General features: G+C 40.3%; 1 protein-coding gene across 1 annotated transcript in view; it reads left to right on the top strand.

The window, feature by feature from the left end:
- Positions 1–17,635, top strand: part of Tspan7 (tetraspanin 7) — a 122,646-nt gene that overhangs the window by 91,860 nt on the left and 13,151 nt on the right. Inside the window, exons 2-5 of the mRNA XM_026387568.2 lie at positions 9,175–9,363; positions 12,869–12,943; positions 15,378–15,473; positions 17,317–17,472. Coding sequence (XP_026243353.1) covers positions 9,175–9,363; positions 12,869–12,943; positions 15,378–15,473; positions 17,317–17,472 — 516 coding nt within the window. The remainder of the gene's footprint in view (positions 1–9,174; positions 9,364–12,868; positions 12,944–15,377; positions 15,474–17,316; positions 17,473–17,635) is intronic.

Here is a 17,635-nt window from a genome sequence, read left to right as displayed (position 1 = left end):
GAAATGAGAGATTTTGGAAATCCAGCAGAGGGAAGAACAAATGCAGAAGGCCAGGAATGTTTGAAGGTCAGCTAAGAGGCTTGTGAGGCTGGAGCAAGAAAGCAAGAGGAAAGCCACTGGAGGTCACATCAAAGGAACCAGCCCAGGCTGCCCAGCAGGTTGGGTCTTGCAGCTCAGAGTAGGAACATTGGAACTTTCTCCAAGGGATGGAACATTGTGGAAGGGTTTTAGCAAAGATATAATATTATTTGGCTTAAGCTTCAACAGGTTCACTCTCATTGCTGTGTTGAGAATAGGGCATGGGTGCAAGGTTCAGGCACAGAAAGATGGGACAGATGGAGGCTTGGCACAGGGTGGTAGTAGTAGAGATGCTGAATGGTAAAGTAAATAGGCCAAATGTGGTGATGCACACTTGTAATCCCAGAGATGCTGAATGGTAGTGGTTGATGTCCCCGATGCTTTTCTGAATTTTTGCAAAGAACAGATTACCTTAAAGTTATTTTTTTCATTACACCCTGTCAATATTAGATTTGTAAATTTTCTCTGTATATATTACATGTCACTGGGCAACATATCAAGGATATGTCCTGATAAATGCATTGTTAGGCAATTTTATCATTGTGTGAATGTCATAGAGTGTACTTACACAAACTAAGAAGGCTACAATGTCACTAGGTGACATAATCTTATAAGACCACTGACATATATGTGGCACTATTTTCGGAAAATTGTGTAGTGCATGACTTTATATCTGACTTGGTGGCAGTATCACATGTGTGTACAGTGTGGATATGTGAGTGTTGAGAGGAAATAAATCAATAATGGAAGTGGGTTTTTGGTTTGCTTTTCCTTAAATCTCTTCAGGATGAAATTAGGACCACCAAAATGGAGAGCCTCAGATCACTGTTGATATCTTGTTCTGGAATACTGCATACATGTTTTGTGCACCTTGTTTTCCCTCATTTAAATTATCTGAAATTATGTCTCATCAGCTTGGATTTCACCGGAAAGAAGGCACGAATTTGCCAAACCACCCCACCACACATAGCACAGACAACATGGAAATTCAGTGACTTCCTCATTATCTGAGTTCTAGCAGCATCTTGTTTACTTTATTATTTATTTGGTATTAGGGTCAAACCCAGAGGTTCTCTTTTCCACTGAACCACATCCCCAGTTCTTTTTATTTTTTATTCTGGGACAGGGTCTTGCTAATTTGCTTAAGGCCTCTCTAAGTTGCTGAGGCTGGCTTTGAATTCGAGATCTCCTGCCTCAGCCTCCCAAGCTGCTGGGATTACAAGTGTGCATCACCACACTTGGCCTATTTACTTTACATATATACGTATAATACACACACACATATATATACATATATACACATGTGTATATATGTATATATACACACATATATAGGTATATATATGTATATGGACTGGTTTTGTTTTTGACATTTGAAAAATGATAATCCTATAGAGAAACTGTGGAAAGAAAATTCTCCCTTTTGAAAATAATAGGACTCCTGGAGAGCCAAATCTGTTCAACAACACGTTTATGAGAGACACACGTGCTGCTCTGTCAGGATTAGCATTTAATTTCACATTTATGGTATAATTGTTAGGATTAGTTTATCCAGACTCATTCCCATCCAGTAACTCCCGAGGACACAGCCACTGTACGGGAGCTGAGTCTGAAGAAGAGCTCATCACTAAGATTCATTCTGTATTCATCAAGCTCCCACTATGTGCTCCAGAGGGACATGTACTATAGGCAGAGTGATTGGTTTTCAAATTAAAAACTGGGACTCATAATCACACAAGCAGTGATTCTGCTTACATGGATATTAGGACAGAATATTTGAATGAAATGTTTTGGAAAATCACGCAGAGGATTTGGCTGAGGCTTTGGTGGATACAAAGGAGGTAAAGAACTGTATTCTGTTCCACAGGACTCTCAAGATCTTGATGTGTACACAGTTCACAATACAGGACAGGATAAACATATGGTCAGCAGAAACCTTCAATTTTCATGTAGTTTTAGTTCTTATTTATAAACTTATTCTGACATGATCTTTGTGAGAGTATCTGTTCTTTTTTAAAAGCAATACCTTTATTTTATTTATTTATTTTTATGTGGTGCTGAGGATCGAACCCAGTGCCTTGCACATGCTAGGCAAGCATTCTACTGGCGAGCCACAAACCCAGCCCAGAGTATCTGTTCTTAAAGTGGGATTTATCCCATATTTTTATAGTTCTGGTCACCTGAGAAAGGAAGCAAGGGAAGCAGTCTTCTCCACAGCTCTTCCTTCAGTGGTGGTTGGCCACCTGCCAGTGGCACTAACACTGTTAGTACTCCTGGCACTCATGTGGCCTCTGTGTGTGTTAAAGTATACCAACAGATTTTTAATACAAGTGAGATCAGCTTGGGGGTTTCATGAAGGAGGTGTGGTAAAGAGGGAATCCCCCAAACATTAAGCTTCTGTCACTTCAGCCACTACAGCTGGTCCTGATTTCTAAATACATAAATCTCCTGGTAAGTGGCTTTGCCGGCCCCAATTCCTAATAGGCATTTACCTCTGTGATGTCTATTTATATATCTGGGTCATTTTGAAAGTAGAGATGTGAGCTACATCTAGAAAATTTAAGCTCTGGTTTGCTCATTCTTTCTTCCTTTGATGTGCTCTTGAACATCTAAAGTTGGGGGAGGATACTCCCTATCACTGCAGATCTGAAATCTAAGTCCTGTCTTTTAACATTTTCAAGGAGAACTCATCAGTGCTTAAAAAATAAAAATAATACCAAGGGGCTCAGAATAACCTGCCCTTACCATTCCTCCTTGATGCTTCCAGCTACACTCCCCCAGGCTAAGTAGAGATCCCAGTCTGTGCAGGCCCTTGACAAACATGTTTGGCATCCTAGTTAACAGTTGGCTTGATCTCAGCCCCTCTGAAGACCTTTGGGCATTTCGAAGAAATATAAAGAACTCTAGCAATAGAAGGGCCCTTGTAGATGTCACTGGGGCCTGTTCTGTGAGTATAGAAGACAAATTAAAGCACAAATATGCAACATGGCTGGTGCAAAGTGGTGGTTACAACTTCAGAGATAATTGGAAGAAGGAAACATTGTCTGCTGGACTTAGAGCATGCCTGGGTCCATTTCCCATGAAATGATCAGTTCCTTCACTACCTATATGAAGAACCTATGAGGGATGCACAGTTAGAGCTAGAGTGTCTGACTTTTCATAGTGTCCATCAAAGCCCTTTGCATATCTTCAAAAGCATCTGTGATCTGTTAGGCAATCTGCATGTTTAACCCTGGTTTTATGGCCACTGATAAAATCCAAATGGAAGCTAGAATTTGTAATCAATTGCTTTAGGCTTGTGACCTAGCTCCTGAAATTTGAAGTCTATGAATTGACTTTAGGATGTAGTATGTTTAAATACAGAATATAATCTTAGTGGGTCTTCCTTGATGTAAATAAAGAGTACCATGTCTGCTCACAAACACCCTTCTCTCCATGGTCAATAAACTATGCTGGTGTTTGGTTTCCCATAGGTCTTTAATGGAGCAAAAGAAAGAAGAAAGTCCCTTTATTCCAAGTCTTCTTCCATTGATAGTCACCTTCATGGATTTATCTACTCTATTCAGTGTCTCCACTGTTTTCATCTTCTAGCATTTTCCTCCATGATCTAGTGATAAGTAGGCCTTAGCCCTTGACTTTCTCACTATCTTCTGCTTCTGTTTCCTGAGATACATTGTTCCCTCAGCCGTCATTTCTGCCCTAACCTCTCACTTGCCATTCTGACACTTTCCTGAACTCCAGCCCCATACCTACAACTGCCTTTTGAACATGATATTTGTGTGGCTTTTGGTCACCTCAAGCCACATAGAAAACAAGGGCCTAGACCACATGCTCTCTGGATTTCCTGTGGGTTTTTAAATTCAGTTTAAATAAATCAGCATTTAGGATGATGTCACTCCTCTCGCTTTCTGGCATCTATCCCTTTGTAAAGATACCACTCATCTCTCAGCCATGCCACATTCACTCTCTTCCACACACATACGAGCAAATATGCAGACACACACACACACACATACACACACACACACACACACACACACAGACATGACTGTGATGGAACAAAAGGGTTTAAGTGTCAAAAATACTTGCCTCCAAAGAAACAGCTCAAAGCACATGTCTTATTTCTATTAAGATGACAGTCATCTTCATATAAAAAGAGACACTTTGGTTAGGTCAGTGAGCTTATGAATTTTTAGATGTCTATGTAAAATTTCTTGAACCCCCTTAATCTAACATCTGAGTTGGGTGCCTTGGCACATGCCTGTAATCCCACCGATTTAGGAGGCCTCAGCAACTTAGAAAGGCCTTGTCTCAAAAAGAAAAACATAAAGAGGGCTGGGGATGTAGTTCAGTGGTATAGGGCCCATGAATTTAATCTCTAGTACCAAAAAATAATCCTAATATCTAAGGTATCTATATTTTAACTATTGATGATATTTATGGAATTTTTATGTTGTGCATTTTTTCTGAGTTACATAATTATCTGGTATGAGGGAAGGATATTGACAATACCAGGAATGAATTAACCTATAAACCTACGGAATGATTGAATTGCGACTTTTACCCAGAATGCAAGCTAGCTGAAATTTTTCACCTTACTGCCTCTCCTATATATTTCTTCTGGTCAGATTTTAGATATCATGCTTTCTATCCCATATGACTTCATAGGAAGGGGTTTCTTCTAGGTATCTTATTATACCTCTATGATTTAATTTTCAACTTCTATTTAAATTTTTCTTTAATTGTATGATATGCTAAATATGAACACATGGCATCATTAGGATGACATGCATGTTCATTTAGAAGGTGGGATTCACAAACCAGGTATGGATTTAGAGAGAAGAAATAAGGACTTTCCCCTCTCAGACTCAAACCTGGCATAACATGAGTGCAGCTGTAGCAATTTAATCAGAAGGTCTATGTTGCAGGGACTGGGCATAAGTCTAAAGCCTCTGGATGTAAGATGGCAGCCCACCATCCCTGGCTCTTCTCTAGAAATCTGGATGCTGAAAAGTCTGCAGGGAGTCTTCCCAGCATTAGCCAGGATGACCTGGTAGAAGGAAGGGGAATCATTTATATCTGCTGCCAGCTTCCCAAATATCAGCGTTAGGATTAAAATGAACCCTGAACAAGTCTCTTGCAGAGCCTTTCAGAAGCCTCTTAGCATATGGTTTTCTTTCCATATTTTTAAAATAATACATACTATTACACAAAAGGTTTTCTAGTTCTAATCTCCCTTTTCTAATGCTGCAATTATAGTTTTATTCAGCCTCATCATCAAGCCTATATTAGTAGTAGCTAGTGGTACGCTGTTACCCATAAATTTTGAGCTGGGGTGTAAGCACACAGGCATTGAAATGCTCAGAGTTAGCAAGCAATGGAGACCCTCATCCTGGTGACTGCTGATGGAGCATTGGGCCTGCCCTCCTGGCTTGGTGTTGATTTGGGAGCATGTGAAGTAGTGATGAGATCTCTGATCTATTATCTGACTCCTCCTCAGACCACAGCATTGGCTGCTTCCTAATTGCTTATAAAAGACAAAACTGTCCTGAGAAAGATTAACATGGGCTGATGATTAATTTAGAAATTTAAGGGCTCTGAGAAGCTCAGATACAAACTTGCTTTGAAAGAGAGAGATCAAAAGACTCTTTCCCTTGCTTTTCATTTTGACTTTCCAGATTTTGAGAAGTGGTTCCTTTGTGGGTACTTGCAAAGGTGTGTGTATGGGTGAATGTGTGTTGAAAGGAACCAGGAAAAACATCATAGAAATGATGATGACTTTGTCTTTGACTTGTCTTTATATATGTTCCATCTTCGGTAAGAAGTATTTCTAGTAGGAAAATTTTGAACATGTGCTAGTTTATTTTCTTTTGTGGCTCATTAGCCTTTGCTTGTGGTTTATTTCCTTCAACGTCCCAATAATTTCTTCTAACACCCACCCCAAATCCACCACCACTACCACTGCCAAATATGTCTTACTCTGTCTAAGGGCATACTATAGCCCATCCATTTTCTCCTTTGTATACTGAGTCTTTTCTTCTTTGTCTTTAGCATTATTATTTCCCCAGATTACTAGCCTGCTTGGTGCTTATAGGGCAGTAAGGGGGATAAGGATGAAAAGGTGGGCTGTAGTATGTGCAGAAAGCCTTATTTTTGTGGAATTTGGGGGCTTCCAAATACACCTTCTCCATCAGGGGTGTTTCGGTATGATAATAGCAACATTGGAGAAGGCCTTTCCTCTGCAGGTTATTCTTAGATTTCTAGCACACAGGTGCTGGAAGGGGTATATCTAACTTAGTCCCCATATTATTCAGAGGAGAATGAGTTCCTTCGAAAGTGGTTGACCTGCGCAAGATTAGAATGTTGAATTGTTTTTCTCCCTGGCAATATGGTGCCCTCCATGTTGTGTTTCTTTGCACCTACTGGCGAAAATTAAGAGGCATACTGTAGTCCACAAAAGGAGACTTTTTCTAAAAATTGAATATTTGTATAATTTATGGTGTAGGTACATTTTAAAAAATTGGTATTTTGGGTTTATACTTTAAGTGAAGACTAGCTTCATATACTCTTCATAAACAGAACAATGATTGCATCAGGGTAAATTATATTTGAAAGAAAGGCATAAAAATGGTCTTATGTAACCACTTGCCTTAAAATCAGGATTTGTATTAACTTTAACATACTGCATATAAAATTTGTTATGGTAGTAACTGAGCTTTGTGAAATCGCTGGTTAAAGAAATGTAAGATAATATCAGATAATGCATTTTTATTGAAGTAATCCTATCCTAATAACCTGTAGCAGTTGTAAATAATATACCCTGTATATATCTGAAGTGTTATTAAATCTTTGGGAGTCAAAAATCTCCAGATGAGACTTACATTCATCCTAAACAGTGACTAGCTTAACTGAAATTTTTCAATACATATACATTGTGATATTTACAGGTTTAGACAGATAATGCTAAAGTGGAAAGTATGGGGGAAATTTCTCTTTGGTTCCACCATAAATTCCCTAACAGTAATTACCTAATGTAGAATTTTTTTTAAGTATTTAGAATTTAATAAATTTCTGTTTTATACAATATAGGTTCTAAGACTCAAAGATAGAAAATGTATTTCCATTCATGAATAATAAGCCCTGTGCCTGGACTGTGCTAGGCATTGACTAATAAGAAATAACTGACCTTTTATACATAGGCATCATTGCATTTTTTACCCCTAATGACTTGAGTTGATTCTTAAATTTTGATTCCAGGTGGTAAAAAGCATATTTACTTATTGTTTTATTAGTGTATATTAATTATGCAGACTAGTGGGTTTCATTGTGGCATATTTATACATGCATGTAACATAATCTAATCAATTTCAATTCCCAATTTATTTCCATCTGGAGGAGTATGGCACAAAAGGCTGTTCAAGAAAAGTACTTATTTTTTAGCAACCACCAGGTGTCAGCAGAGGATTTGGAATTCTTGGCAAAGTGATCTTGGTTTTCTTAATTCACCAACACCACCCCATTGGCAGTCAACCCCCACTGGGCTACCATCTCCCAAGTATTAGTGTCAGTTACTCCTCAACACCACATTACAATTGTTCACCTTTTCCTAATAAAACTAGCACTCACTCTTTAATCTTTTTTCTGATTTGAAACTTTTAATGCTAGCTTTCACAGTGGTGGTTCTAGAAAATAGAGAGACTATTGGGGTGGGAGAGGGATCAGGGACTATCATCAAGCTTTTGTTGTTTTGCTGACCTTTCACCCCAAATAGGTAGAGCTCACCCTTATCCGAAGTGGGGAAAGGTACACAGTACATTCTTTTTTTTTTTTTCATACAAAGAATCAAGTTGATAGTAGAGATTGATAGTTTCAAACTACAGAACGTGTTTTCAGAGTGTAAAGGGGAGAAGCACCTTCACTACCCTGGTCATTTGGCACATAGTATAGAATGTATTTGGTGCATTCATTTACAGATATTTACAGATACAGAAGAGCATATTGAGTGATAAAGGAAAACTTGGCAAGGTGTAGATTTGTTTCATGTGGGTTTTCTCATCTTGCCTCTTTGCTTTAGTGGGCTAGGCAAGTATCTGAGGCATTTGATAGGAGGCATTGGACTGTAGGGTGGGGCAAAGCTGAGGAAGGGCTTCCTTGGACACTTGAGTTCCTTTCAGGCCTCACATGATGTCAGAAGGGGTAGTAATTAGAAGACCATCCATTTGAATGTGTTGCCAAAATATTGGTAAATTGAAAAGGGAGATGGGTAGAGGCACAGAGCAACCCATGGCTTTATTAGCCCAGTTGGTGGGGCTTGTGGCCTGCAGGGAATGGAGACTCAAGCAGAGTTTGAAGCCCTGAGTGTGTCTTCTATAGTAAGGGCCTAATAGATACAAGTTTCTAGACTTTAGACAGCTGCAGGGATTTCCTTTGGACTGATCAGTGAGATTAGAAAAATCGCTTTACAGCTAATTCCAGAAATTATTCAGATTCTTCTGTTGTTTTATGTTGAATGCAGTATTATAAATAAGGCAGTACATCAATGAGGATTAAAAAATATTTGAAATATTTTATTTTTATAGAGCTCTTTGTGATACTGGTCAAAGAGAATCTCCTTGTTCCTAAAACATCATGTAGGATGTCCTTAAAACATACAATATACACTTCACTTCAATAACCCCCCCCCAAAAAAAAAACATATGATATATACACATGCATTGAAGAGGGCAGCTGACATTCTTCCTGGAGTTGTACCTAGCTCAGAGTCAGGCAGCAGCTGGGGGAAAGCTCTCAGATCTTATGATACACTTTTTAAATAACTGTTAAATAAAGGTTCTTTATCATTGGCTTGAATTCCAATTAGCACAATAAGTGCATATGAGGCTGTGTGAGGGGCAGATCTAATTGTACAAAATCAAAGCATCTTTACCCTGTGATGATTTTACTTAATCGTCTCTGACACTTTCTGCAGCTTAAGGAATCCTAGAGCATCTACCATCTTGCTCATGGAAACTTGAGTCTTCAAACTTAGCCACCTTGTTCTGTGCTGATTCTTAACTTTATGGGTAATGATTTCTTACTATTCTTTCTCCCTTTTAGATCACTGGGGTGATCCTGTTGGCTGTTGGAGTCTGGGGAAAACTTACTCTGGGCACCTATATCTCCCTTATTGCCGAGAACTCCACAAATGCTCCCTATGTGCTCATCGGAACTGGCACCACTATTGTCGTCTTTGGCCTGTTTGGATGCTTTGCTACATGCCGTGGTAGCCCATGGATGCTGAAGCTGGTGAGTATGTTGCAGTAAAATACTTCTCAATTGCATTTTTTGTAAAAATATAAATCAAATGATGTGTCCCCTTGTGAGGCCACAGAAAAGGCTTTAATATTTTTGATTCTTATTTTAATCAAAACTCCTACTTAATCCACCCTTTAATCCTCCAGTAGGAAAAACAACTGCAAACATAACCTGGCACAGTAAACTCAGTCTCTTGAGGTAGATGATGAGAAAGCAGAGGCCTGTGATTCCAATAGGCTGTTGATGCCCTTCTGGCAAGATGTCCAGTTCCAGTTTTGAACTCTTTCAGAAATCTCCTCAAGCATATGATGTGCAGCTTTGGTGGGCAATGCATCATCCAGACATAAGCTGACTGTCAAGTTCAAGTTCCCATTAGAAAAATACTTCCTGCCTCCTTGACTCTGGCCATGCATGGATGTGGGTGTATCCTCTTCTTTTATCATGCACTCCCTGGCTCAGTGCTGTTGGAGCTAACCAGAGGGCTGATACAATGGCAAATATGGTCTACCAGGACCCATACTTGGCTTCCTACACTCTAATGGGATAGATGAAGCAGTGGTGTATCCCAGAGGGTAAAGGAAGACTATTGAAAGGTTATTTTTAACTTTCTGGTAGACCAGTTGTCCAATTTCCTACTCACTATGTGTTTCATTGATGTGGACTAATGTTGAAGAATTTTATAAATAAAAGTTAGCAAGAACCTCTTCTCAGAAGAAAATTTTGTTTAAAATGAGCTATTTCAAGCCAGATGCAGTGTCACACCCCTGTAATCCCAGCAACTCAGGAGGCTGAGGCAGGAGGATAGCCAGTTTGAGGCCATCCTGGGCAACTTAGCAAGGCTCTCAGCAACTTAGCAAGACCCTGTTTCAAAATAAAAGGGACTGGGGATACAACTTAGTGGTAAAGTGCCCCTGGGTTTAATCCCCACTAATTTCATCCTAGAGCATCTACCATCTTGCTCATGGAAACTTGAGTCTTCAAACTTAGCCAAAAAAGTGGGGAAGCAGAGATTCTACTAGGGTCATGTTGCCTATCCTTGTTTATCTTTAAGGTTGTGACAATATATTTAATTCTACTTAGTGACACTTGTGGGCGTGAGGGTGGTTCACTTCAAAGGAATCACCTTCCCAACTGGCAACAGAGAATTAGTCATTTTGTTGGCAAACTCTTGGAAGTAGTACATGACTTGATCATGGTCGGTCCTACATACCTCGGCTACCACTTCCTTAGTGGAAAAGCCATAAGAAACCATATGGGGACACATGTAGCTGTCACCTGACACTCTATCCTTGCTCCCCTGGTCTACCTTCTAGTACTTCTCATAAGCATTAATTTCTTGTGGTCTAGTGCCATGGCCCTCAACTCTGGGTGCATGATTAAATCACCTGGGCAGCCTTTTGAAAACACCTTTGCCAGGGTTCCCTCTCTAGCCAGTTAAACTAGGACCTCTGGTGGTGAGGCTATAGCATCACATTTTCTATAAAGCTCCCCCAGTGATTCTACTCTAGAGTCAATGTTAAGAACCTTGGTGATAAATAGCAAAGGGAAAATTTAGAGGCATAGAAAAAAAAGATACTAGAAAACTGTCTTCATAAACAAGAAGAGAGGAGATCTGGTGAATATGACCTTTCTAGGCCATTGTCCCCAATTATGAAAGAACATTATTGAAGTAAATCATCAAGGTTTCTTTCAGCCCAAATATTATGACTTAAGATTTACTCCTAGGAGGGCTTCTGATCAAAGAGACAAATGTACTTTCTCCCAGTTGCCTCCTTGCGAACTACTGCTCCATACTACTTTCTGGTGGATTCTAGGTCTGCTGAGAGACTCTCCCCAATTAGAAGCAATACAATGCTTCTAATTGCATTTTGTATGAAGTTGAGAGAGAGAAGTTGTGTATATGGGGCATCATAAGTACATGTTTGATATTTTAGTGACTTGCTGTGTTTACAGAGGATTTTGTTGATATTTAGAAAGAAATTGGCATTTTAAGCCAGTATTTCCTTTTTTGCTATATGTGCCAGTAGCTGAGAAAAATAACTAATGATTCTATGCATATTTATTTTTTACACGACATGTACACTTTACAGATAAGTAATATGGCCACGTGAAGTCCATCCAAATTTCATGGCATCATTTCAGGCTATTGCAAACATTCAGAACTGTTGTATTTTATTTTGAGATGAGAAGAAGCAGATTGTAAAACATATGCCTTGTTGGTAAGAAGTCCGTTTTTCTTCCTTTTATCTGCTTTTCAAAGTCAAAAGATGGAAACCCTTAATATCTCTGAACTCAGATACCCATACTTGCAAACACACACACACACACACACACACACACACACACACACACACACCTCAAGAAGTGCAGGCAGCACAAGATGAGAAGCACTAAGAGTTTTAAATGCCTGCAACATGGTTAGTAGGGCAATATATTTGCTTTTTAAAAGGCTATGCAGTGTTCTGACCAGAGAAGTGAGCAGCCCCATAGAAAGGTGCTGAGAGTACTGTGCTCAGGGGTGTCCAGCATACTGAAGAGGTGTATCGTTTTGTGCACATTCTGGTCTGTAGGCCCAGATGGGAGGGGTGTAGTTCCAAATGAAATGGTTTTGAGATGTGGCCAAGGAAAGTGAAGGAGTTTGCCCAAATGAAGACAAGCAGCAGGTTTATATCCTGGCTGTGCTCACACATATGAAGGGCTAGTGGAAGTCAGAGAGGTTGGTTCCTGTATCTTCTAAAAGCAGAACCAACACCAGCAAGTGGAAGTTAGAAGTAGGGAGATTTGCAGCCAAGGGAAAGGAAGTCTTTCCAACAGTTAGAACAGATTCAAAACAGAACAGGCTGCAGAGGGTGGGCTCACAAGTGCTGGATCATCATCATGAGGAAGGTGCTAAGAAAGACTCACAGGCAGGGAAGAACTGTTTGTGACCCCAGAGCAGATTTTTTTTTTCTAGTTCAAAGATTTCAGTGTTAAAATTAGTGGATACCTTAGTTTTAATTGGTCCTTCTGAATTTCTCCTAGTTGAACTGAACTAACAGGCATGTTAGTCACTGATGAATTCTACTCATCCTAGGTACCCTAAATTGCTAATCCATATTAAATAGACACATTCTTATATTGAGGCTCATGAGGGTAAATCTGGAGAAGAGTAGTTGTTTTTTTTTTGAGGGGGGTGGTACTAGGGATTGAACACAGGGGTTCACCAAGCTACATCCCTGGCCCAATCCACAGTCATTATATGTTTTATTTTGAGACTGGGTTTCTAAGTTGACCAGGCTGACTTTGAACTTGTGATCCCCCTGCCTCAGCCTTCTGAGTCACTGGGATTACAGGTGTGTGCTACTGTTGCAAGTTGGAGAGTTTCACGTGTTTTCTAAATTTTGACTAGGGAGAATGAGGACTTTTCTACTTTCCGCTGGCAGGAAGTAACCTACCCTGAGAAAGTCCTCTTCTCACTCCTGAGGTCTGACTTTGTCTTTGTCCACTTGATTTTCAGTATGCCATGTTCCTGTCCCTGGTGTTCCTAGCTGAGCTCGTTGCTGGCATTTCAGGGTTTGTGTTTCGTCATGAGGTGAGTACACATAAGGTAGAGAACTCAGTTAAGGAGCCTTTGGAAGGGGGATTTTTGAGACGGCTTGAAATGTGTAAAGGGTGCATATAGGCTACCTGGTTTCTCTAGTGATACTGCTATTTTCCAAATGTCATCTAATATGGCTTAAAATTTTAGTGACGTTCTAAGTGCAGGTAGTTTACCAGATTCAAAACCCTCATTGTTGATCCTATTTCACTATGTAGCTATCACACAATATGATTTTACACTCTGTTTTAAAGTAGTGACCTTCAGTACAGATTAAATACTCCTTTAAAAATAGATGCTTTATAGGACACACATGTGTATCTGTGTAACAAGATTCCTGAGACTATAAAGGGAAGTCAAAGTACTTGTCCTGGGCTTGGAAATCCATGATTGTACCCTATAAAGGCAGAAGGACATAGGCATGTAGTAGAAAAGGGAAAATATAACACTGTATAGGTTGAAATCCTACCAAGGTAGAATATCGCCATGACCCTTGAGTCTGATATCATCTAGTCCCAGGTCCCGCTTTTGGGCTTGGTCAAGATAAATCCCATGGGAGTCTGCCTTAGGTGCTTTCTCTTCCTTTCCCTGTTACCTTGTTTTTTTTTTTTTTCTTTATTGGAGACAGTATCCCAGATGCTTAAGCATTCACATGGGATTTTACACAGTGCTACATCTAGAATTAGACCCACTGTGTTAGTCAGCTCACTGTCACTATGACAAAATACCCAAGATAAACAGCTTAAAGTAGAAAGGTTTATTTTGGCTTATGGTTTCAGTCAATGGTCACTGGGCGCTATTGCTTTGTGGTAGCCCAGTATATCGTGGTGAGTGGGAGTGTCTGGCAGAATAGGCTGTCACTTCATGGTGCCCAGGAAGCAAAAAAGAGAGCAAGAAACCAGGGTCCTAATATCCCCTTCAACGGCACACCCCCAATGACCCGAGACTTCATATAAATAATCCCCAACTCTTAAAAGTCCCACAACCTCCCAATAGCTCCATGAGCTGAAACCAAGCCTTTAATACATGGACCATTGGGGAACATTGAAAACCCAAACTATAGCAATCCTCATTCTTATTTTCAGGTGATACAAAAATTGATGACGTCATGGCCTCAATACCCCTCATAGGTGCCCCAAGTACATGTGTTAACCTCAGGAGCAGCCTGACTCACTGCTCCCTGAGCCCTTGCCCACTTCCTCTGGGATACTGCCATGACTGTGTTCCACATAGGGGTTTTCTCTTAATGGGTTTCATTCCCTAAGATCTGGAGATCCTTATCTCCCTCACCTGTTTTCATTTGAAACACTCTGGGTGTAGTAGGGAGGGTTGTAGTGCCACCAGTTCTGGTCTTGAGTCTGGCTAAATAGTTAAACTCACATGGTGAAAATAGGCCACACTTAATGCCATTTATTCAGAAGGATGCCCAACTATCCTATAGGGCAACAGCAGGCCTGTTCTATCAGCATGAGTCCTCAGTATGGTGGGGGGCCTATTCTGTGCAGCTCCCTTGTCCACGAGACAATTCAGGTACAGTAAAATGAGATAACACAATTGGGTATAGTCACCACCTTGGCTTAGACACTTCATGTAACTAACTGTTCTTTCCCTTCTTTAACTGTCCATTGGACATAGCTTCCAGTATTTCAGCAAGAAATATACCAAGTTAGGAAAGTCAACGTGCTTAGCTTAAGCTTCCCAGCAGGTAATAATAATATGGTCATTTGCTGTCCAGAGGCATTTCACTAATCAGGGGTCAGTTTTACTTAAGCCAGGTTACCTGGTAACATACCTATCACCCTACCTTCATCAAATTACCAGGAATACAGAACTTGAAAATTTCCCTACAAATGTATTCATTCATGTTTTGTTAACTCCTTATTAACAGAAAAAGTTCTTGTCCTTTAGCTTATTTTACTTTGGCCTCAGTAAAGACAGGTGAAAGTTGGTTTTTCCCCTCTCCTGTATGGTATGATAGGATCTGTTTTGGGATGAAACATCAGTATTCCTGTCACTCCAATGGCCTGTCCTTTACCCTTGTTTTTGCACAAGGTCAGAGAAAGTTACAGAAAGATGGGCATTAATCAATGCAAAGAAAAAACTAGAAAACTCATGCCTAACATTTTGGCAGCTCACAATCCCAACCCTTTCAGAAACTGACTAGCCACTTCACTGGGTCATTGAATCAGCCAGGCTTCCTCTGGTTTAGGGGTGAGGGCAACACTTTTTATTAGAAAAAAATCCTGAGCTAATAAATCCCTTGGTGAACTTTCTGAGCACTTTTGTCTCAGAAAACAGGGCATTCCCTCTCCGATCAACATGTATGCAGACACTCTCAGAAGAGGCTACCATGGGTTGAAGTTGGTATGAATCTGAGTCAATTTGGGTTGCAGTGGCCTAGAACCATATTGCCCCTTGTCTTCCACAGATCAAGGACACCTTCCTGAGGACTTACACGGATGCTATGCAGAACTACAATGGCAATGATGAGAGGAGCCGGGCCGTGGACCACGTGCAGCGCAGTGTAAGTTCCAGGGAAGGAGATTGGGATGGGATCTGCCTGCAGGGTCTGGGCTGAGTCTTGTAGGCAGCCAGTAGGTTGGGCTAGCAGCATTTGCTGTGAATTTCCATTCTTTAGTTCTTGGTCAAGTTCCATTTTCAAGAGTTGACACTGGTATTTGTCTAGGCTCCATTTCTCCAGGTAATTAATGTCAAAGAAGGCCACTCCCTTGAGTAAGCTGTGTATCAGTAAGGATTGTGAGCATTCTGATGACAGCTTATTTGCCCTTACAATCTGAATCCTGGGAAAGGATTTAGGCAGAGAGTAGACAACAGCCTAGCTTTGAGTTGGTTTCCAAAGGCTGGCTCTCTGGAATCAGTGTCTTAAAGATAGAGAGCTTGGATGAGCTGCATCCACCGTCTAGGGCAGTGTATGGAGAAACAGAGGAATCTGGCAAGTGTGGGAATGGCCTGGGCTGCTGGGAGGCTCTCAGAGTGACAGGTGCTAGAGTACAAGCCTGATTGCCCATCAGGATTACCTGGGAAGGTTTTTGGCTTTGAGTTTTCTTGTTCTAGTTTTTTTTTTTTTTTAATATTACAGAAACAGTATTTAAAATTATTTTGATATTTTATTGGTGCATTTAAAATTATACAGAATGTTAGGGTTCATTGTGACATATTTGTACATGCACACAACATAAATTTTATGCATTAGATTTTCCAGTACTTCCCTTCTTCCTCCCTCTGACTCCCTTCATCTACTCTACTTGTCTCCTTTCTATTGATACATTTTTAATTGATGCATTATAATTATACATAAAATGATTCATTATGCTATGTCCGTACACGCACATAGCATATTTTGGTCAATTTCGTTCCCTAGTACCTCTCCTTTTCTTCCCTTCTTCCCTCCCTCTTGATTCCCTTCCTATACTCTACTTTTCTTTTAATTTTGTGAGATCCCCTTTTTTCCCAATTCATTTTCTTTCTCAACTTCCACATATGAGAGAAAACATTCAACCCCTGAGTTTCTGAATCTGGCGTACTTCACTTAGTATGATGTATTCCAGTTCCATCCATTTATCAAAATTTCAAACTTCAAGTAAAATTTCAAGAAAAATTCAAAGAATATTACAATAAACTGTATACCCTTTGCCCAAACTCAACAACTAGATATATTTCTGTCCTATTTATTTTAATATTTTCTACATGAGGGATTGGAAGACCTTTTCTGTGAAGATTTATTTTAGGCTATGAGGGCCTTATACTCTGTCACAACTACTCTGCTGCTGTAGCACAAAAGCAATCACAGAAATAGCTAACAAATAGGTTTGGTTGTGTTTCAATAAAACTTTATTCACAAAACAGGCAGCTGATGGGCTGTGGATTGCCAAAGCCAGCTCTCTCTCTCTTTCTTCATGTGCGTGTTACCCCTCCCCCCAAACCATTTATTTATTTCTTGGTATAGATCTAGTGAAGTGCTCTGAAAAACCATTATTTGCCTCAGCTTCCCCATGAACACTTCTGCTGTAGCTGGTGTGTATGTCTCTGTCTTTAATGACACACAACTCTCACAAGTGATTGTGATACTTCGCTAGGGCAGAGAAGCACAGCTTTGCTTTGCGGAGTTGGTAAGCAAGCCAGTGGACATATAATCTAGACTTACTCCCTGCCTCGAGTTCAAATGGGCACCAAAGTGAGGATGATTGTTAGTGGAACTTTAGTTCATTTTTTCTCACCAAAGCTGTGCACGTTGGTTTAGGAACTTGGCCCATATTTCTCTGACAAGATGCAGGCCAATGAGTGAGGAGACCACAGTGTTTTTGATCTACCACACTCTTTGATTCTTTTCCTTTCTCTGTTAATAGCTGAGCTGCTGTGGTGTGCAGAACTACACCAACTGGAGCACCAGCCCCTACTTCCTGGAGCATGGCATCCCCCCCAGTTGCTGCATGAACGAAACCGACTGTAACCCCCAGGATCTCCACAATCTGACTGTGGCCGCCACCAAAGTTAACCAGAAGGTACCTGCTTCCTCCCAACCCTGGCAGAACTGGTTATGAATGTTTTAATTTTTCACTTTTTAGGTGGAGGTTCACTAAGTTGCTAAAGCTACCCTCAAACCTGTGATCCTTCTGCCTCAGCCTCCTGAGTAGCTAGAATCATAGGCATGCACCACCATGCCTG

Source organism: Urocitellus parryii, chromosome X (assembly GCF_045843805.1).
Source record: "Urocitellus parryii isolate mUroPar1 chromosome X, mUroPar1.hap1, whole genome shotgun sequence".
NCBI lineage: Eukaryota > Metazoa > Chordata > Mammalia > Rodentia > Sciuridae > Urocitellus > Urocitellus parryii.
This window is presented reverse-complemented; position numbering and strand designations above follow the sequence as displayed.